General features: G+C 41.2%; 1 protein-coding gene across 7 annotated transcripts in view; it reads right to left on the bottom strand.

Annotated features, from left to right (window-relative positions):
* Positions 1 to 6926: 6926 nt before the first annotated feature.
* tmem245 (transmembrane protein 245) overlaps positions 6927 to 23480 on the bottom strand; it is a 44542-nt gene continuing 27988 nt past the window's right edge. For 2 of the 7 annotated variants that reach the window (XM_033993114.3, XM_033993115.3), the window contains 3 exons: positions 15816 to 15990; positions 12986 to 13180; positions 6927 to 9799 (listed from right to left, as the gene is read on the bottom strand). In XM_033993114.3, coding sequence (XP_033849005.2) covers positions 9760 to 9799; positions 12986 to 13180; positions 15816 to 15990 — 410 coding nt within the window. In that variant the 3' untranslated portion in view covers positions 6927 to 9759. Of the gene's footprint in view, positions 9800 to 12985; positions 13181 to 13424; positions 15030 to 15815; positions 15991 to 21653; positions 21748 to 22560; positions 23263 to 23480 lie in introns of those variants that run through there. The other 5 variants (XR_004543416.3, XR_004543415.3, XR_009318279.1 and 2 more) reach the window with 5 other exon arrangements.

The following is a 23480-nucleotide window of genomic DNA, read 5'->3' as shown; positions in this document are numbered from 1 at the left end:
CACACAGGGGCATTGGGTGTTGCATAACTTTCTTTAATAAATAAATTAAAATCAGATTTGTGTGTTATTTGTTCACTCAGGGTCCCTTTTATCTAATATTAGGTTTTGGTTGAAGATCTGATAACATTCAGTCTCAAAAATATGCAAAAATGCAGAAAATCAGACAGGGGGGCAAATACTTTTACACGGCACTGTATAAATTCATCTCTACTGGGTGTTTTATGGCTCCGGATATCTAATTTAATCTGAGCACAGAGCCTGTGTGTTTTGCCCTGGAGGTGTTTTACAGTAAATGGCTCTTTGTGGTTGAAGCAGGGTGTGCTTCATGGGAGCCAGGGGAAGCTGGCAGCACATGCCACACCCCCCAGCATCACCTCCGCAGTGTCCCTGCCAATCCTGCTCCTTCTCCCATCTTCATACGATGGATCAATATTTTATCACGTCTGTAAATTATGTATATCGATTCTCAGGTACTGGGGGGATGTTCAGATGCTTTGTGCACTAGTGGCTCATTCTGTTGTCCCTGATGTCTGAGATGGGTTTTCTGAGGCTGCCTTGCTGCCCCCTTGAACCTAGAGGTAATATACACATTTATGTGTCTTAAAGTGATTGCAGCTATCAAGAATATTCCAGAAATCTTTCTTTAGGTACATAGTTTTCAAATGAAACTTTAGGTTAAATTAAATTACGTTATTAGTTTCCATGCCTTGTTATCAGGAAATCTGTTAAACTTGTACTTCCTGGTCTTAGCAGTGTAATCTGGATCAAAGGAGGCTGAAAGCATTTCAGTTTAGGGGAAGCAGCTGAATGGTTATTGACAGGAAAGAAGCTGTTTTAAGGGCTGGGGACAATTTCACTCGCCAGATGAAATGACCAAGACAGTGCAACACATTTAGAAAACTTGGTGCTCAATGCTGCCATCTAGTGAGTGTCGAGAAAGGTACTTTGACACCTGTGTGTATCAGTTGTGTTATACTTAGTGTTCCGCGTTTTTGGTTTTTGTCTTTAAAAAAATGTTCAGGGAATTTTTCAGAGTTTATTTTACATATATAAAATAGGGATAAAATCGGTACAAAATAGTTTTTAATTGAAACATCTGTAAAAATCGGGGGAAAAAAATCTCAGAAAAAAAACACTTTACATGTGGAATATGATGAGTAGCAGTTCTGGTTTCTGATTAACAATGTCCCTGGCATGTATGATGAAGCAGAATCTGTGCAAGTCGAAGCCACATTTTCCAAAATTAGCTGGTACTTTGTGAACATTTGGGCTGTGCTGACGGAAATAGTATCTACAGAAGGTATGACCATCAGCACAAAACAAGCCAGGTTTATTTGCCTTGTAATCATAAAAAAAAGAAAATTGACAACTAAAGCATCACCATTTTCTGTCAAATATTTACGATTAAGATTGTCGGTGTTAGGCAGTGTTTTACTACAGACAGTACTGTCGCACAAAGTCACCAATGCATACCTCTCTGCAATAAACAGTAGCTGTCCAGCAAAGCACAGCGCTCTGACAAACTCATTAACACAGTCATTCTGCACTTTCTTTTTATTAAAATGTGTGTAAAAGCTGCATAAATGGATGGCTTGTCTCTCAGTCCACTTTCTTGTTTTGGTTTAGTGTGTCGCTTATTTTTCAGTATGTTCTTTTATTGTCAGTGTAAACATGTACCTTTATCCCAGAGTTCTTTTGGCAGCTCCTTGTTCGATATGTTTTGCCATTTGCTTCAAATTCACTTCATACAACAGAAACAGCTTGAGTCTTCATCCAGGAGTATTCATAGCAATTGAACTACTGTGATTGGACACAGGTGGGCTCTATTGAACTTATTATGTGCCTTGTTAAGGCAATTTGTTGTACCTGAGCTAATTTGGGTTTGCTATAACAAAGGGTGTGAAGACTTATGCAATCAAGACTTTTTGTTTTTTTTATTTTTAATTACTTTTTGAATATTTCTATAATTGTTCTTTCATGTTGAAAGTGTAGATGATGTTGTGTAGATCAGTGAAACAAACTCCTACTTTTAATGCATTTTGAATTGTATTTTTTAGGCAACAGAATGTGAAAAATGTTCAAGGATGTGAAGACTTTTTCAAGGCACTATGTGTGTGTGTATATATATATATATATATATATATATATATATATATATATATATATATATAGTGGTTTGCAGAAGTATTCACCCCCCTGCAAAGTTTTCACATTTTGTTGGCACCTGAGCGTACTCCACGATGCTTTCAAATTAGACTTTACATGCAGAATCTACACAAACTACTCCACAGTGATAAAGTTAAAAAATGCATATAGAATATAAATAAGTAAGATTTACAGAGAAAAACAGATTAATCTCAGTTGCATAAGTATTCAACCCCATTGCTACTGTAGCCCTAAATCAGCTCAGGTGCAAATGATTTGTTTGAAAGGTCACAAATTTAGTGAAATGGTTTCAGGCTGTGTGTACTCAAAGTGGTTTAACTTGTAGATAATTTCCCTCAGGTATATGAAGACTTTCAAGCTGTATCTCACACAGTGAACCAACAAAGCAACCATGAAGACCAAGGAGCTTTCAAAACAAGTCAGGGATAAAGTGGTAGAGAGGCACAGAGCAGGAGAAGGGTACAAGAACATTTCAAAGGCGCTGATTATCCCTCTCAGCACAGTGAAGTCCATCATTAAGAAGTAGAAGATGCATCATACCACCCTACACTATCCAGATCAGGTCGCCCTCCCAAACTGAGCAGCCGGGCAAGCAGGAAACTGGTTTGGGATGTCACTCTGAAGCCAACAATGACCTTGAGAGATCTGCAAAGTTCGCTGTCTGAGATGTCAGTGTTCACACATCAACAATAAGCTGGTCCCTACACAAAGCTGGCTTGTATGGACGGGTGGCAAGAAAGAAGCCATTACTCAAAAAACCTCATCTTAAAGCACGTATCGAGTTTGTGAAAAAGCATGTAGATAATATTGCAGACATGTGGAAAAAGGTTTTGTGGTCAAACGAGACAAAAATTGAACTTTTCGGTCTAAAGTCCAAGCGCTACGACTGGCGCAAGCCCAACACTGCACATCACCCAGTCAACACCATCCGAACTGTCAAGCATGGTGGTGGCAGCATCATGTTACGAGGATGCTTCTCTTCAGCAGGAATTGGGAAGCATGTCAGGATAGAGGGGAGAATGGATGGTGCAAAGGCGAATCCTTGAGGAAAACCTGTTTGAGTCAGCCAAGACTCAAACTTGGGAGGAAATTCACATTTCAGCAGGACAATGACCCAAAGCACAAAGCCAAAGCCACACTGGATTGGTTGAACAAGAAGAGAATTAATGTTCTTGAATGGCCCAGTCAAAGGCTTGACTTGAATCTAATCAAAAATTTATGGCGAGACTTGAAGATTGCAGTCCATTGACGATCCCCAACAAACTTATCAGAACTGGAGCAATTTTCCCGTGAAGAATGGGCAAAAATGTCACCATTCTACTGTGCAAAGCTAGTAGAGACCTATCCAAAAAGACTCATAGCAGTAATTGCTGCAAAATATGCTTCTACCAAGTACTGATTTAAGGGGCTAAATACTTATGCAACCAGTAAATTTCATTTTGTACAAGTTTTGCTGACATTTAACCGCCTCCTCATGTAACTGTTCAGTTTAACCACTACAGCTTTGAATAAAAAAGTTTTTTTGAAAAACTGTGCATACATTATTTGTAATTCAACAAAATGTGACATTATTGGTAGGGGGTGAATACTTCTGCAAACCACTGTATATATAATAAATATTAATATTTAATAAATAATACATATATTTTTAGCAAAAATTGTTCTGTTTTCTTTCAGAAATCTAGCAGGCATGCAGGCGCTCTCTGTAGAGTCTGCCTCTGTGCACAGACAGTATACTGTGCTTGCCATCAGTTTTTTTCCAGTCAGCTTTTCCCGCTACAGGGACCCCGCCAGTGTTAATGACTTTTTTAGCTACACTGTGCTGTCGAATTGGCAGGAGCCTTTTCAACTGAAAAATATTCAGTGTCTCTATGCTGTTGCTGCGTTTGTTTTGCTACACTGACAATGAAGGCAACTGCAGCCCCTGTCTGTTTAACAGTGAATGCTTGCAGATTGTCAGTGGCTATTTTGGGTTTTTATCTGCACGCCACTTGTCCTGGTACCAGCCCAGTACCAGTGACTCGCTCTTCTGGTACCAGTCAGTACCAGAGCCTCTACCAGTGACCTGTCGGTACCAGTTCCTCTATCAGCGGCCTGGTCGGTACCAGAGCCTTACTATTCACTTGGTCACACTGGAAAGCCTATTATGGCCTCTGCGACGAGCAGCCGCGGGCCGGATATGAACATCACCTTTGTCAGTGGACACAGCCGGCTATGGCGCCAGTTTGCCACTGGCTTACGTACTGGAGGTGGTCGCTTGGGAGGCAGGCTAGCTAGCTCCTTAATGGATTCCTGTGCACAGTGAGAACGCTGCAGCATCTCGTCCACCTCGGGACCAAACGTATGCCCTGGAGCGATCAGGGCATCCAACAGCGGTGCTTTGTCCCCTTCATGCACGCGTGCTTGGGAAAGCCAAAGCTGTAGGTGTAGCTGCAGCTACCAGCACAGTCAGGTTTCTACCTACATCCTGTCCATTGCACTTGGACACACGGAGCAGGTTCTTGTTAAGCAGGCGCAGCTCATCCAGCTGTTGTGGTGAGCGCCTGTGGTTCTCAGAAAGGGACCACAGCAAATGTGACAGGTAGGCTATTGGGATGCTGTTGTAGTTGCCTAGCCATTTGCTGAACACACTAGCTGAATAGGCTTTCTTGAGGATCACCTCAGAGACCCGGGTGTGTCGACTGTTCTCCCTTGCCACAGAGCCATGGGGTGAGAACACAACCACCTCTCTAAGAGAGGGTGATGGGGAAGAGCACTCAGCAGGAGTAAGTGACGCAGAGCACTCCTTAGAACTGCGGGATAGCTGCTTCTCAAATGGTCACTAGGGGCACAAACTTGCAGAAGCTGCGATTAGCCAGTGTCTCCTTGGCGTGCTCTGGCAGGTAGGAAGAACACATGCCGTGCTTGTCCTCAATAGGCAGACTGGCCTTACATGTCTCACAGGGATAGAACCCGGGCATGATGCAAGGAGCAAGCAATGATGTCCAGTATACAGTTGCTACCTCAGTCTGCTTATAGATATCGACTGGTTTGGTTTGGTGACCTGAGCACCGGCCGGTAGCAGGCTGGGACCGGGCCGGTTTGGTACCAGTTCGGTGACTTTACCACTGGGTCGGTACAAGGACGGCAGCGGGATGGTGCTGGTTCGATGGCTTTAGCACCGGGTCGATACTGGGATGGTACTGGTAGCGGTGCGGTAATCTCGGTCCTGGTTCAGTACTGGGACTGGAGCAGATCGGGTCGGTGACCTGGGTACCGGTTTGGTCCAGGTCCACCAGTTCGCAGTCAATGCGGGTGGCAATGTACAGAGATGCTCACCTGTAAAAGCCACTGGCAAAACCACTCAGTCAGTACAACACACAACATGGGGATCATATTTCGGCTAGGGATCCTAACATACACTGACCCTTTTGCACATACCATGTGGTAAAGATTTTTTTTAATTGTATAAGCTTTGTGAAATTAACATGGTTCATATACAAGCACACAATGGCTTTCGTTGTTGTAATAAAACTCTTACTGTACAAATTGGACATTATTGATTACCGTACTTTGTTAACTTTAATTATACAGGGTGATTTTATAGATTGCACAATATTGTCGGAGTGTCTCAAAAGCTGCATCGTTTATGGATCATATAAGATGTACAGTCTCAAATATTTGTCCTTTGCAAAACATCTTTTGGAGCGGGCGTTGGAGTGGGAGCGGTGCCAGAGGCTTTTCATGCTCACACTCCACTCCACGCTCCTAGCAAAATGGTCCCGCTCCGCTCCACTCACATCCTGTGGCTCCAATAACAGTGCCTGTAGTGATTACCTGCGGTTTCCCATCTCCCACCCCGGGAGCATCCGGATTAACAAGAGCCTATGTCTGTTGAAACTCCCCATTTGACAAGAGGATTGTTTTTTTTCTCAGCAGTGGGACTCCTAATAAGATCCCTCTGAATGGTTTGATAGACCTCTATCCGTCACTTCTAGACACTGGAATGGAAAGCACATGTATTTCTTACCAGGTTTATCCCAGACTAGAATCTGACAGTGTTATTTTGGAAAATGCAGCTCTGTATCATATGCTGTTTTTCTCTGTGTGTCCTATGGTACACTATCTGCAAACATCCTATTTTTTTTTTTGTCTTAAGTTTAGGGACTGCTCTACTTGTTCCTGCCAGAGGCACATGTAACCCAGGCTAGATCACAAGAAGAAACACTTCCTGACAGCCGGAGCGCAAACCTGTGGCACTGCACCCCTGCACACCATGCAGCTGTGCCTTTACCAGGGGATCTGCTCTGGGACCCTTTATATGTACTGTATGAATTTTATTTGATGATTGTGAAAGTGAGTGCTATTGATTTTAATTAAACTTTCCTTCCCTGCTGTAAAGAAATGAACATATCATGGGATGACTGGAATCGCTTGTAGGTAATTAGCCTCATGTTTCTGAATCCGAAGTGGCATTTAGAATACTTTTAAACTAATTAGCATTCGAGCCAAATCAATTTGTTAGCATCAAGGGGTTCAGAATGGTCAAATCTGCCTGAATGGCCCTAAATTCAACAGAACTAGAAGAAAATAAATTCACCCCATGAAGGGAAAACATATAGCCTATATTGAGAAAATACTTTAGTACTGCCAAGTGTCTTCAGTAAAACACTAAAGCATTGTAAAAGACAAACAAATGTAGTTTTTCGTGGTTGAGCATGGAATGTATTGTATAACCATGGGCAAAGCAATGTCAATAAAAACAAAAAACAGAAAATGTGTATGTTCTTTTCTCCAATGTTTTATTTTTCATTGAACTTATTTTGGTATTTGTTTACAGAATGAAAAAGTTTGCAATCACTGAATTATAATATCAAAAGATAGAGAAATCACAGAACCACTCTCTTCTCTTGCATTGCTGTTCACATACCAAATACAGATGTGGATTCAATCAAAATAATGGCACTGCCATGGCAGTATAGCCATGGCAGCGCCATACACTTTGATTCAAATTAAGGACCCAGACAGAAAATAAATAAAGAAATACAGCTGATGTTTACAAATAGTTTGTAGAGTTCGTGTTAGATAGCAAAATATTTTCTTTACATATCCTATGTAAAATTCTCCAAATGACAGTATCTCTCTACTGTAAACTACTACTTCTTAAAATAAAACAGTGAGCATCATTAATAATAATACTGAAATACAATCTGTGCAAGACATATATATACTTCTACACATACACTCTATTTGTGCGACACATCATGTACGTTACTGTAAGAACCTAAACACTGCAACACTTTAAAAGTCCATGGATTTCATGTTCCATATTGTTTGTCCTGTAAATTACATGCCACATGATTGTAAATATATCTTCCCATTGCCAGTACAAAACAGTAAAATTCAAGCTGAAGTATTTGTTATGAACAATCAAAAATAATGTGTTATACAATAATGCTGTAATTATTAGGCAGCTAATAACAACAACAACAGACTACAGGAACAGGTTTATGAGATTGTGACAAAGCATTACGCAGGTCATGTATAATTAAAATGCCACAGTAATAAACTGTTATTCTTTGTTAATTAGTATTAAAACCGGTAATAACACATTATTAGATGTTTTATAAATGGATCATTAGAGTTTAATTTACAAATGCAAAAAAAACGCCTTTCCTGTTCAGCACTGCGGTAAACAACCAAAGATTTAACAAAGTTGTATTTGGGACACTGTACACACTGTTATGCTTGAAATTGAATTGGGAAAACATCTGAATAACATCATAAAGCTCTTCCTTACTCTATCAGAAACCTGGTGCAGAGCACAAGAACAGCAATTCTAAATGTCTAGCCCTCACTTCATACAACACACTACAAGTCACTGACCAGAAGCTGAACTTTAACTACCATAACTGACCATATTTATAGTTTTCCATATATAATAATAGATTTTTTTTTTTTTTTTTTTTTTTTTTCTCGAAAGCTAACAGACTTGAGCACAGGGATGGTGAAATACAATGTTAAGCGTGCAGAAAGATCGAACCTGCTTACTCCAGCTATTGGTTATTTGAATAGATATTCTTCAGGAAGGCATTCCAAGTCTCTCTGTCTTCCATAGTATTTTTTTTATTCTGTTTAACACTTTTTACCAGGACCCAACACAGACTCAATGCAGTATTTTCTTTAGATTTCCTCCTTGATGAAGTTGTTTTAGCAGAGTGTTTTTAAGCTTTTTACACCATTGTGCCAAGTTATTTTCCTGCCCAAGTTGCTTGTTACTACTTCTGTAATATTTTTTTTTGCAACAATTTTCACAGACCCTGGTTAGTACTAATCTTGGACTGCCTTACCTCAGGAAACAAATGGTGTTTCTACATTAGGGAAACAAACCGTTTTGTTTGGTATAAATGGTCTGAGATGCCGAGTAGTGAGATACAGTACCTTAACAGACCTTCATCTTGGAATTGTATGAAGATCACAACACGTTCTTTAGAAATAGCTGAGCAACAGAGTTTGACCATCTGAATCACTTTAAGAAAAAAACAACAAAAAACAACAAAAAAAATAAAACACACTTAGACCTTAGTCATCTACAGGGGACTGGTGTAATAAAAGTAGTTGAAATATTCCATCAAATTTTTAATTACAGTACCATTCCATTGGCCATAGCCTCAAACAATATGTTGCGTCTGTAGTACCAAACAACACTAGCTATTTCAATAATGCTTGACTACTCCACTAGGACACACTGAATAAACCTTATCTCTTAATTGGAAGTCTACACAAGTAGTTTTTACAGAAGCATACACAAGCTTACTGAATCTTTGTACTTCTTAAACCACAGAATATACTGTTTTTAATGCTGTGCTTTACAAGGGGAAAATATTTCTTGCAAAAGATGGAAAGATGGAAAACATTAGTTACCCAGTCACTATATATATATTATTTTCCCCCTTTCCCTCTTGGCTTTGTACCTTTCATGTTTAAAATAATAATAATATAAATCCATTACATATATTATGAGTTATAACCAACAATTTGAAAAACATTAAAAACAACAGCCCTAGTTAAAGGGGAAAGTTAGCAGAACTGAAATGTAAATATAAATATACAGGACCTTGTCACAGTGAGCTTAAGATATTTCAAATGAACAATATTACAGAAGAAACTAAAAACATATTGTAGGCTTTGTGATCTATCTTAAATCAAACAGCAAAACAAAATATAGGATGTATGCTGAGCAGTACTTGAGCCTTCAGAATGCCAGGTTTTGAACTCAAAAGAACAAAAAAAAGAACAGAATCTTAGAAAGCTTCTGTAGCCTCAAAAACCGACTCAGCGGGACACTGAAAGAAAGCTGCCTCTACAAGTTCGGATGGAGAGACAGCGCCGAGCCACCTGGCTCCCCACTTTAGCAGGACAGCCCCGATGGGTTTTGTGCAAAATTACGTGAGGCAGGCTTGTCTGCTTGACAGACTAAGTGCAAAGGATGTAAGGCCAGCAGCTGTGAAAAGAAACGCCCACTCCCGGTTGGCTCATTTGGCACGTTGCAGTCTAAGAGCCACTGGTTGCCAGCACGCAAAGCATGTGTCATGGCATCCTCCCCCTCCTCCATCAGTCTTCCTTTGGGTCATCAGGACGGTCTGTAAAACCCCTGGAACACACAAAAAATACACTTATTACTTCCTGAAGGCGGGCAGCGTAATAAGCTTTGATGTGATACTCTCTATGCTCTTGTCCGTTTGTCCTTAGATCAGAACAGAAGGTCAAAATGGAGTCTACAACACCCTCTTACAAACTGACAACCTCCTTTTTCATATATTTATTGTGCCTAATTACTATGTTATCCCTGTTTTTACTTCCCAGTCCAATTATGTTCCCTCACCTCAACTATCCCCACATTAGTTCAGAAGAACGGAAGGTCATTGGCATCTTTTGATCTATCAACCAAGCAAATTGCCTCTGTCGTCGAGCTGCTCTCATCTGACTGTATGCCTCACCCTGCACTTATATGGAGAGTATTAATCCAATGCTATTTTAAAAGGGTCTCTTCTTAGCAGATGTTACTGTTCAAGGGCATTGTAGGCTGTCTGGCTTTAGAAAATTCCACTCAATGTACACAAACCTTTGTCTAAAGATGTATAATTATGTGTTTGCAATAGCCATTCAAAGGGACCTATCAAATGGCTACAGTGCCTTGCGAAAGTATTCGGCCCCCTTGAACTTTGCGACCTTTTGCCACATTTCAGGCTTCAAACATAAAGATATGAAACTGTAATTTTTTGTGAAGAATCAACAACAAGTGGGACACAATCATGAAGTGGAACGAAATTTATTGGATATTTCAAACTTTTTTAACAAATAAAAAACTGAAAAATTGGGCGTGCAAAATTATTCAGCCCCTTTACTTTCAGTGCAGCAAACTCTCTCCAGAAGTTCAGTGAGGATCTCTGAATGATCCAATGTTGACCTAAATGACTAATGATGATAAATAGAATCCACCTGTGTGTAATCAAGTCTCCGTATAAATGCACCTGCACTGTGATAGTCTCAGAGGTCCGTTTAAAGCGCAGAGAGCATCATGAAGAACAAGGAACACACCAGGCAGGTCCGAGATACTGTTGTGGAGAAGTTTAAAGCCGGATTTGGATACAAAAAGATTTCCCAAGCTTTAAACATCCCAAGGAGCACTGTGCAAGCGATAATATTGAAATGGAAGGAGTATCAGACCACTGCAAATCTACCAAGACCTGGCCGTCCCTCTAAACTTTCAGCTCATACAAGGAGAAGACTGATCAGAAATGCAGCCAAGAGGCCCATGATCACTCTGGATGAACTGCAGAGATCTACAGCTGAGGTGGGAGACTCTGTCCATAGGACAACAATCAGTCGTATACTGCACAAATCTGGCCTTCATGGAAGAGTGGCAAGAAGAAAGCCATTTCTTAAAGATATCCATAAAAAGTGTCGTTTACAGTTTGCCACAAGCCACCTGGGAGACACACCAAACATGTGGAAGAAGGTGCTCTGGTCAGATGAAACCAAAATCGAACTTTTTGGCAACAATGCAAAACGTTATGTTTGGCGTAAAAGCAACACAGCTCATCACCCTGAACACACCATCCCCACTGTCAAACATGGTGGTGGCAGCATCATGGTTTGGGCCTGCTTTTCTTCAGCAGGGACAGGGAAGATGGTTAAAATTGATGGGAAGATGGATGGAGCCAAATACAGGACCATTCTGGAAGAAAACCTGATGGAGTCTGCAAAAGACCTGAGACTGGGACGGAGATTTGTCTTCCAACAAGACAATGATCCAAAACATAAAGCAAAATCTACAATGGAATGGTTCACAAATAAACATATCCAGGTGTTAGAATGGTCAAGTCAAAGTCCAGACCTGAATCCAATCGAGAATCTGTGGAAAGAACTGAAAACTGCTGTTCACAAATGCTCTCCATCCAACCTCACTGAGCTCAAGCTGTTTTGCAAGGAGGAATGGGCAAAAATTTCAGTCTCTCGATGTGCAAAACTGATAGAGACATACCCCAAGCGACTTACAGCTGTAATCGCAGCAAAAGGTGGCGCTACAAATTATTAACTTAAGGGGGCTGAATAATTTTGCACGCCCAATTTTTCAGTTTTTTATTTGTTAAAAAAGTTTGAAATATCCAATAAATTTCGTTCCACTTCATGATTGTGTCCCACTTGTTGTTGATTCTTCACAGAAAATTACAGTTTCATATCTTTATGTTTGAAGCCTGAAATGTGGCAAAAGGTCGCAAAGTTCAAGGGGGCCGAATACTTTCGCAAGGCACTGTACATCATTCATTATCCAAGTATTATATATTTCCCCCCAACCACCTAATGTGAAGAACATTTGGGGTCTATTTTAGTGATTTAATTGTAGTGGTAGATCTTAATGCTGTTGCCTTAAAACTCTTAAACCTAATATACAGAAAATCTATGTTTTAAGATGCAAAGGGCTAGATTCATTGGTTCAGAAAAGGAAAAAGCACCCAATAAAGTTACCCACGAAGAAATAAACGTTTTCATTTAGGGTCTTAGAAGTAGTTTCAAGTTGTTTCTTATTGCTTGTTTTACAGCTATGGCCAGAAATTTTGCAGCATCCTAGATTGCGACAACATCTTTTGGCCATAGCTGTAGTATTGTATTTGGTTTTTTTTCCTTCAGAAAAAAAATTGGTAGGGGTATTGTAAATGCCTTTCTTCATAGTAGTGGTCTTAAATTTATTATTGTGTGGGCATTTTGTTCTTGCAGTTGCATGCATTTCAAACTTTGCTTGGTTTTAATAGCAAATCACTTGCAAACTAGTCTATTCTGAGCCATAACAAAAACTATTAAAATAGTTATTCATGAAACACAACTGTTTTCATTTAATACATTTTTTTGTATAAGATAAAATTAATAAGATGACTTAATTTGACTTAACTGGGTCTCGTGATGATTCCCTTCCATGAAGTTTTCAAACACTAAACTCAGTTCTGTCTAGTTTCCATGGACTTCCTCTGAATAATTGAGGGGTACCCTGGATAACCCATAATTTCATTTTTCTTTGAAAAGCTTGCATCCTATTACCCACTGCATACAATTTTCTGAAAATTGAAATGTTCGTGGGCTATCAACTTTTGTTTATGCTAATCTAAAGCAAAATGAGGTGAATCAAGTTTTCCCAGGACACCAATACATTGTTACAAAACAAAAAAATATTTAGTTGAATTAAAAAAAAAAAAAGGTATAAAACGTAAATCACTGCATGTACTCCGAGTCCCCTGATCAACTGTCCCCTGTGGCCCTGCTGTTTGTCTCCCTGCCTCACCTGTGTGTGTTCAGAGGCCAGGCTGGCTGCACTGGGGTGGGCTGGGAGCTGCTCGGGCTCATCAGCATGGCGCTATAAATATTGGAGGCCACCACCAGGATGCAGAGCAGGATCGGCCCCATGATCGCTCCTTCCAGGCCCAGGTAGTAGGCTCCTCCCGCCACCGCCAGACCTGTCAGATAGGGGTGCCCTCCGCTGACAGAATCAACAGGAACAAACACAGATCACTTAAACCCTGCCCATTCAGTGGGGGAGAGGAACCGAGCTGTAAACTGGACTTAATTATATTTCAAGGGGCAGCCACAGCAATCACATGCATACAATATTATTAAAAACCACCACCATCAACATTAAGTGGGTTCTCCAAGCACTTTCTAAACACAGCTTTAAACTTTTTCAGACATATTCTTGTTTTTGTGAGTTCCCAAAGTCCAAAAAATACCATGTGCTCCACTAGACCCACATGCAAGCTTTGCGAGAGCAGTAATTAGACCATCTGACCTACAGCAAAGCCCTGGATTTTACATTTTCTTGGTACTAGAGTGTTAAACCCAGCGGTCCAGATAAGCTGTGTACCTGCTGTTTTTACGCATTAAAAAAGACTCACTTAATTTAAATTTATCGACTCAACGCATTTTTTTTGGAGGTATCACACTGACTCTGCAAATTACCTTACTTATTTTTTAGAACATTAAATTCTTAAACTCAGTGAACATGTTTAAACTCCATATAAAGCCATACAGATAAATAAAATAAGGAAATGCATTAATAAGTTATAAAACGGTTTGTTTAATATTATAGGCACCTTTTCTTAGCTGTTGCCTCTGACGATGGTTCCAGTTAGATTTGTAGCTGGAGTGGGGTGTTTACACTTCACCTGAAAGCTTCGAATTTTTCTTATTCTTCCTGTTATTGGCTGCAAAGACAACCGGGCTAGACAGAGATTGGATAATGTTTGTTGGGTTGGTTCTTCTTGTGTACAGTTTCCTAGTAACTGAAGACATTGTATTCTGGGAGATGTAGTTGTTAGTGGAAGTTTTAGGGGAGGCAGACAAGCTGTGCAGCAACATTTTAATTTAGTGTGTATTTCACATTTTTGCGTTTAAAATTTGTATAAGATTTTTCACGATGAAAAATTGCATGTAAACTTTTGTTCAACTTTCCAGTTACAACAAAATTATGTGTTGGGAGTTTAAAAAAAAAAGGCCTGTTGAGTGGTAAAGCTTAATTTAAAAACAAGTGAGTGTCTGCTCTACAGAACAATAAAACATACTAATAAGCTTTGGGTAAAACTGTTACACATCACATCCATTCTAATAATCCTTATTGCTGAAGTCTTTCAGCAATAAGGAGTTACATTACTCTAGAAGAATGAAATAAACAAGATCCGCCCCTGCCAGAGCAAAGCTATATGACAGTTAAATCACCCCATCGCATTCCATTGTTGTGCACAAGCTTTTTACTGAACAGCAGTGGTATTAAAATAATGATGTTGGTGGGAGGGGAGCAAAAATTTCTATGGGCGGTACAATCATCGACATTTATTCAAACGATTATATTTTGTGTGCCCAATTATTCGATTGCTATTTGGAGGCTTAACCGACAGCCCTATTGTACAGTAGTTCAAAGTAACATTGCAGTTAAAATGGAAGGCTCTTTTTTAATGCCTACCCCATTACCATTAAAGATTGTACAGTATTCAAATCGAGATTACTCATGACTTCAAAGTGAAAATACATTTTACTTTCTCAGTGTTAAAATTAAAGGGTAAATTACTCCCAGACCGAAAACCTCATTTGGAGCGCTGGTTAAACTTTCTCAGTGGGAACTCACCATGTTTGATGGTCAAGCCTGACAGTCAGTATTAAAAGAGTGCCATGGTTTCTGGACAGTTCAATTCTGGGAGACGGCCTGAAGCGAGAGTCGTGTTTGATGACTCTCGCATCTCCAACCCGACAGCTCCCACAGAGAGGCCGGAAAACACCAAGAATAAAATAATAAATCGTGCCATATGCTACAGAATTCCATGCAGAGGGATTCACTTCTGAAACACAGCAATCAGGACACACCTCTCATCTAACCTGCTTGAAAACATTGATTTTCCTAAAAGATCAGTTCTAACAGTTCTACAATTAGCATTACTCTTCAAATGCCTTTTTATATTGTTTTCTGTTGCTTCAATGTCAAATCTTTTAAGACACTGAGCCAAGCAGAAAAACAGAATTTCACTGATCAAGGCACGAGCTGAAATGTCGGACTACTTGATCTGTTACTTCGAAATATAGCGTGATTGGCTTTAGCTAAATTGACCTCAGCTCTTGGATGCAGACTATCAAGGCTTTGTGTTTCATTTCCTCATTCCAAAACGACATGTAGGACTGACCTTTAAAAGTACTGCCCCCCACCCCACGCTATATCTTACTATATTTTACTATAGAGCAAATTGGAGCCAACAAAGTTAAAAGGTCAAAAGCTTGAATTTTTGGAATGAGGAAATCTAAGACAGACGGAAGTTAAAATTTCACTGCAGCAATTTAGCAGAATACCAGTTATGGAGACAGCTACAGCAAAATGAGAAGGCTTTTCAGTACTGGAGCAAGATAACTCACAGAACCCTTCAGAAACAAAGAGAACATGATACAAATCTAAGAGAAATGTTCAACATTAAAATTACAAAACATCCAAATGCCAATTCTTTAGGAGGTGGGGAAGTGGTTTCGTTGTACAACAGTAACACAGGATTTATTGAGTGTGGCTCCTGTAAATACAGTTCCATTGGGTCCCCTGTGACTGTGGCTCCTGTCCAGCATACCGCAATGCGAAGGCTTACCCTGATATATCAGAGTAGATGGCAGTGTCCACAAAGTAGGTTGGTAACAGATGGAAGACCAGAAGCAGCACAGCTTTGACGCTCTCTCCCTGTGCGAGCCACAGGTCCAAGACTGCCGGCAACGCCGCCCAGTACGTCCCCAGGAAAGGCACAGCTCCCAGGATAGCAGCCATGGCTGAAACACAAACACAGGCAGCTCGGTACCATCTGCATTGCTGGAGACAAAGGACCAGACCTGTTTATTCTGTTACAGAACTAGCATGGCAAAGTATTTTGTAAAGCATGGTGAAAACATGGGAAAGCACAGGTATGACAAAGCATATTAATCTATAGTAAACAATGATAAATGTGTAAGACAAACCTAAGAAAGCCGTATACTATGCTGTGCTTTTAGAAGGAAATAAGCTGGTATGTTTTTTTTTTGGTTTTTTTTTTTTACATGTAGAAAGGCTGTTACCTTAAACATTTCATATCTATATTCTGGTGAAATGCTAATAGTATACAAAAAAACACAAAGGAATTGAGTTACAGAGCATAAATGCCTTTTTCGTACTTGTTTTAAGTGCTATATGTATCTATGAAGATGCTGGAAAACATTAGGTTATTATCATAACCCTGGTTCCCTGAAATAGAAATGTAACCATTGCCTAATGGGATATATCTCGTATAGCCTGAATTACCTGAGCACTTATATCAAAGCTGCTTCTTTAAGAGATCTCATCTCTGCCCCCAGGAAATAAGTACAAAATATAACCATTACCTAATGGGATACAATACCCAAGCAGTCACAAGTGAAGGATTTACAGTGTATATGCTGCAAGGTTACACAGAGTAACCTCAGTATTTAAGAAGTCCAAAAATGGTGTATGGCTAACTACCCCAGGACTTAAAGTGGAACATAATAAAAATGTGTTAAAATGCAGAATGAGTGGCTGCTCTTAACACTCTGGTCCCAAAACCAAAACCAGGGTTCTGCGGATCTCCGACATTCAGTCGGTAGAACCTGGTAAAATGTGTGGCCCATACTGCAGCGCTGCAAATGTCTGCGACAGATGTGCCCTGGAATAACGCCCAGGAGATTACAAAGCCTCTTGTGACCAGTGACCTATTCTGGTGGGGGCAGGTTGGCTGGATCGTATGCAATCCTGACCTGGAACTGCTGGCTCGCAGAGACTTGCACCTGCGGCGGCTGCTGCTTGAGAGATGGTAATTGTGTCGGACTCTGCGCTGCGCACCCTGAAAGCAGTTCTGTGCATTAGCCCTAGCAGGGGCTGTATGAGCCTGCGCCTGCTTCTGGGGCTGAGGGTGCCTGTTTCGCCATTCCTTTGCCGGCATATAGGCTGGGGGCTTCTGCTTGGGGAGGAGGCATTGCCAACTCCCTGGAAGTTTCCCGTGCTTGGTGAGAGAGCTTTAGCATCTCATCCACTGGTGTCCAAACGTATGACCCTGGTGTTACGACTGCATCAAACAATGACACCTTGTACTTGTCAGGCACTTGGGCCTGAGAAAGCCAGAGCTGCCTTCTTGATGTGACCAATGCGGCCAAGCCCCCGCCCAACACCTGCCCATTGTACTTAGACAACTGAAGCAGATGGTTATTGACTAAGCTCAACTCGTCCAACCAGTAGGACGAAGGCCTGCGTTCAGTGGACGGAGCCTGCAACAGCTTAGACTGGTATGCCACCAGTATGCTACTGTTGCTGCCCAGGAGGACTGAGGGACTGAGACAACAGGGGGGGGGGCTCACAGCAGCTCCATCAAAAGGGTCTGCTGCTGGTTCATAGCTTTAAAAAGCTTCTCCATTACCTCCGCAACCTGGTCAGTTTTGCCAGAATGCCTGCTACGGCAGCTGTTCCTCTTCCTTGGCTGAGGAGAGGGGGAGCTGTCTGAGCCAGAGGATGAAGAGGAGGATTTAGAGGAGCATGGATTCTTAGTCCTGCTCCTAACCCTAGAGCAGGGGTTCTCAAACTGCTACTTATGAGACTGAACATCCTTTCCAGTCAAAAAAAAAAAAAAAGCCTCGTTTTTGTTTTCAGATCACTTGGTAACTTTGATTTTATGACACAGGATTTTATTTTCACTTTTTATTTTCAAAACCCCCTTTCATAACTTCTATTTGGACTCTTCCAGCAGGAGGCACCAACATTCAAATGCGCGCTCATTGCTCAGTGACATATTTTGACAAGGGCTACTAATGCTTTAAGTACAGTATTTCATAATGGCTACGTTTGTTACCAGAGTTACTCTGTCAGCCTAAAGCAGCTTCTGACAGCAATAAACCAACAGAAAGTAATCAGTCAACATCGGGGAGTGCTGCTAAAAAGAATGAAAAAGTCTGTAAAGTTGGGGAAGAGAACAGAGGTTTCCAGGATGGTTGGGAATTAGAATATTTTGTAATTGAAAATAACAAGAAACCTTTTGTTTGTTTTGCAAAAAACAGATTGCAGTTTCCAAAAAATACAACCTACACCACCACCATGAAATACATACAAGTGATCTCCACCAGTATCCATAATGAAATAATGAAAGACAGTCTGCAGTTGCAACAAAAACGTATGAAGCGTGTTTTGACAGAGGGTGAAATTGTTACACTTGCCAGCTATAAAGTGTGTTGCTAATTGCAGGAAACAAAAAACCCTTTACTGATGGTGAATTTATGAAAGAGATTTTTTATTGAAGCATCTGATATTTTGTTAGATAACACGAGAGAAAAAAAATTAGACGTTCCGTAAAACGTGCGCCCTGCCGTTGAGCAGTGACTCGGCAGCTCGGCACATTACCAATATATCTGATCACACTTCTAACTGTCCGATTGCTGCAATCAAATCAAGCCTGGCTTTTAGCATTGCATTACATGAGTCAACTGCGAATTGTGAGGTCGTTCAACTATATATGATGTATCTTTATAACATGTAATCCCATGGTAGTGGATTTTAATACATATATTCCCCTGGTAGTGGATTTTAATACAACAACTAATAGGCATTACACAAAATCAAAAGATCACATTTTGCAGTGATATTGATTTAATGTGTGATTTACAGTACATGTACTCACACATTGTCAAATGGTTTCTGTTAACACAGAAAAAGAAAAAAAAAAAACTTTGAACACAGCCCTACTCCATAATAGGATACATCAAATCCATACAAGCATACAGTGGCTCAGTCGAGGGCATGCACTGTCGATATTCCGGGCATTATTACCAGGAGATGTTCCTAGAAACGGTCGGTCAGGAAGGGGAATGGCCCGAATTTTATGCGAGGTTACTGTGTGTAACCTCGCATTTCTGACGGACTTGACAGGACACTTAAATAAACTTGAATATTGACCTGCAAGGAAAGGGAAAACTGCTTCCAGATCTCATCACATCTGCAGAAAGTTTCAAGATGAAATTAAAGTTATACCAAGATCTACTCCAGTAGGAACAAAGCAAACTATCCTCTTAGTCCCATAGCAGGAGAAAAGGCCCCTTGCAGTATAACCAGGGTGAGCTTTGCCAGCTGGAGTATATACCACAGCTATGATGCCAACCACCCTGGCAGACTACCAGCTTCATTTGTAAAGAACACCAATAGCACACCATATAAAAAACAAAAGACAGGCATTTTCAAATACAAAAAAGAAATACACTTGAATCAACTCTTTGTCATCTAGCACGTCACTTTTCTAGCACCTCTGGGTGAGGTATTTTAGGAGACACTCCAATATATTTAGGAGACACTCCAATATAGCATGTATTTCATATGGCAATACAATAAAACAAGCAGTCTGCAATCAAGAAATAATAAAATGCCATAAAGATGCCTACCAATATCCCCAATGCTGTATATATCGAGATGCGAGCACACTGTTGAAAACTTAGGGTAGGGCACAGTGGTGACTAATGGACTGCATGATACTTCTAGTTTGTACATTTTCTTATGTACTTATGAAGCAGTTTCTTTGTAGGGACTGGCATGGTGGATAGGGGGTTCATAGAAAAACCACAAAAGGCAATATACAGCTGATGGCTTGTAACTCTCACTGCCACAAGACCCACACTAGCGGGACAACTAGATGGAGCAGATTCCAGGTAATCCCCAGGCAGGATTTTGTGTGTGCTACCTAATGAGCCAACATCTGATTAGAGAGGGATAGCCAGAGTGTCCCATTGAGCATGGAGCTCACTTCCAAGGCTGGCGCAGAGACAGCAACATCCACAATCCCTAACGCAGCAGGTACACTTCTGAAATGCATCAATAAAGTATTCAGACCTAACACCAGACGATGAGAGAATAAGAAACTCAGAATTAATCCATCCTGTATAAAGTGGTTTCAATTTCTGCATTGGTGCATTCTGTGATTAAATATATTGGCAATAGTGTAGGATTTCTGGGTCCCTGGGAGAATGTTATTCATTTTTTTAGCTCAGTGACAGAGCGCAAGTTGTTCAGCAAAGAACAAATGTTTGGAAGCCAGTGCTGTTTCAGAAGATCTGTTGTATTTAATATGGGCCAGGCAACCCCAGCGTCTGTCATGGTCCCTTATTTGTGGGTTTCAATAACTGCAATAGCTAGTTCAGCCTCCTACCAGGTCACTCTCTGGTCCCGTCTCTACTCTTCCCCCAGATCTTTGACCCCTCCTTAATAAACATCCGGTTTATACTGGTACACGACACTGTGTTTAACCTAACACCACATCTCCCTTTCTTGAGAGCAAAAGTTGAACTACCTTTGTCTCAACATCGCCTTAAGGAATTATTCTGCCCTTGTGCTGGAAGGCCTGTTTCTAACTAACTTTTTACAGTTTTGCAATCTCAGCAATTCCTTATTCACTCATTTTTTAACAATGCTACCAAGATTGCCGAACATACCAACAACTTTATATTTATATTTTAACACAGTCAGAGTCCTTCAAAGATTCAGCCTCTGAGGCTTGATGCTTAGTTTTCCTGATCTTATCCTCATTTGGGTTGTAGCAAGAGGATGCCTGTTCACAGGAATACCAGCTGCCCTCGCCTCCTTTTCTTTGTTTTTAACAGCATCTGGGAGTTCTGGTTTGAGCAAAGAAAGAAGAGTTGGCAACATTGTGCGAAGCCTTCTTCCCATTAAGAGTTGAACTGGGCTATATCCATTACTCAAAGGTGTAGACCTGTACACTAGCACCGCGCGGTATGGGTCTTTAGGTTTCTTCAGCAGGTTTTTCACCGTCTGAAAAGCTTGTTCCGCTTCGCCGTTGTTTTGCGGGAACGTTGGACTGCTGGTCACATGACTAAAACCATAATCTTTTGCAAATGTAGCAAAGCCATAGCCAGTAAGTTTAGCTATCTATAAATCTAGAGAAATAATCTACTACAATGAGGTAGTTGTTGCTATCACACATGAACAAATCTGCTCCTAACTTCTGCCAAAGCCATTTGGGAAGCTCTGAAGGCATTAGCGGTTCTGTGCATTGGTGCATTCTTTGATGGTGCATTCTTTGATGCATGTTCTGCATTTCAGAACTAGCTCGTTGAGTTGCTAGCTAAGACCAGGCCACCATACAGCTTGTCTTGCTCGTTCCCTGCACTTAACCACTCCTTGATGTCCCTCATGTATTTTAGTTAGGATGTAATTTCTCATTGCTGCAGGAATCACAGGTATGGTTCTTTTTAATAGAAATCCTTTCTGTACTGTTAGTAATGCTTGCTCTTTCCAATACAGCTTCAAGGCTCCGTAAAGTCTTTGCTTGTCTTGCCATTCCTCAGTGCAAAATGTCATGACTTTTGAACACACACTGTCTTCTTTTAAATGAGCTGTAATTTAATTCAGATACTTTTTGCTTGCTGGCAGATTTTCCATTACAAAATCTACGTACATATTGGTGTCCTCCATTAGCTCAGTCCCAGTTCCGGTGTTCTTTGCTTCAAGCGGTGCATGCGACAGTGTGTCCGCTGTGGTCAGCTTCTTACCTGGCACATGAGAAATTAAAATAGGAGTATCTCATCAGTCACATTCTGAAACGCTGAATTCTAGTTGGGAGGGCATCTAGCTCTTTAGCACCCAGTAAGCTCAGTAAAGGCTTGTGATCCGATTGGATTTTCTCTAACACTGTGCGTAAGCGAACATCGTGCTCTTCCTGCGTTTTCCCCAAATCAACACATCGTCTATGTGACACACCACACCTTCTAGACCTTCAGTGACTTTGGTCACCATTCTATTCTGAAAGTGTTCTGGTGCTGATGCTATTCCAAATGGTAGTCTGTTAAAGAAATATCTGCCGGGGGCTCCCGAGTGGCGCATCCAGTAAAGGCGCTCCTCGCAGGATGTGCCCTATAGCCTGGAGATCGCAGGTTCGAATCCAGGCTATGTCACAGCTGACCGTGACCGAGAGTTCCTAGGGGGCGGCGCACAATTGGCAGAGCGCTGCCCGGGTAGGGAGGGCTTAAGTCGGCAGGGGAATCCACGGCTCACCGCGCATCAGCGACCCCTGTGGCCGATAGGGCGCCTGTGGCTCTGCAGCAGAGCCGCCAGATCTGTGTTGTCCTCCGGCACTATAGGTCTGGTGGCATTGCTGTGGATCTGCAGTACGAAAAATGACGGCTTGGAAGGAGCACGTTTCGGAGGACGCGTGTTCCAGCCTCCGTTTCCCGAGTCGGCGGGGGGGTTGTGAGCGGTGAGCCGGGGATACAGATAATAATTGGGCATGCTAAATTGGGGTGAAAACCGGGGTAAAAATAATTGGCCACGACTAAATTTATTAAAAAAAAAAAAAAATCTGCCAAAAGGAGTAATGAAGGTTGTAAATTTAGCTGACTCCTCTGTTAGGGGTATCTGCCAGAATCCCATGTTCGCATTCAGCTACTAATCTATCACGTATAAACTTGTCATGAAGTATTCCACAATTACAGTGTTCAGCCAGCGCATACAGTGCAGTAACAAACTAATCTACTGGCTCCTCTTCTCCCTGTTTTCTGATTAAACCTGGCTCTTTCATACAGTGCGTTTCTCCTCACTATGAAGTATCCATTGAAGCCTTCTTTTACAGTTTCATATTGCTTTAGCTCTCCCACACTCATATTTAAGCCTAAGAATACTGTCTGCATCATCTCCCATATGATAGATGAGTGTATTTACCTGGTTTTCATCTGGGGACGTGTGCAGATTGCTCACCTGTTGAAACCGATCAAATCTCCGGATCCATTTAGTCAATTCTTGTGGCTTTGACAAATCGAAGAGCTCAGGGAGCTGAATGCTGAAGTTTGTGGCTGCTACTGCCGCTCTCAGTTCGGAAGGCTGGCACCCGCTGACTGCCACATTGCTGTCCATCTTTGTTTTATTTATTTTTTCTTCAGCTCTGCTCAGGTTCTGCTGTTTTTTTTTGTTTTTTTGTTCCCCAGAAGCATCTCACTCACGGAGGCTGCAGTCGAATTCTGACACCATGTCGTGGTCCCTTATTTGTGGGTTTCAATAACTGCAATACACATCTGTAGTAATGTACAAATTATACTTTTATTAGCACAGCTAGTTCAGCCTGCTACCAGGTCACTCTCTGGTCCCGTCGCTACTCTCCCCCCAACCTTTGACCCCTCCTTAACCCTTTATGGTCCTATGTCGGACCAGGTGCGACATTACAATTTTCCCTTTCCAGTCCAATGTTGGACCCTGTCCGACCCTGTCCGACATCATCAAAAAGACGTAAAAC

This window comes from Acipenser ruthenus, chromosome 3, assembly GCF_902713425.1.
Source record: "Acipenser ruthenus chromosome 3, fAciRut3.2 maternal haplotype, whole genome shotgun sequence".
NCBI classification, from domain to species: domain Eukaryota; kingdom Metazoa; phylum Chordata; class Actinopteri; order Acipenseriformes; family Acipenseridae; genus Acipenser; species Acipenser ruthenus.
The sequence above is the reverse complement of the archived record's forward strand: the minus strand, read 5'-3'. Positions and strand labels throughout refer to the sequence as shown.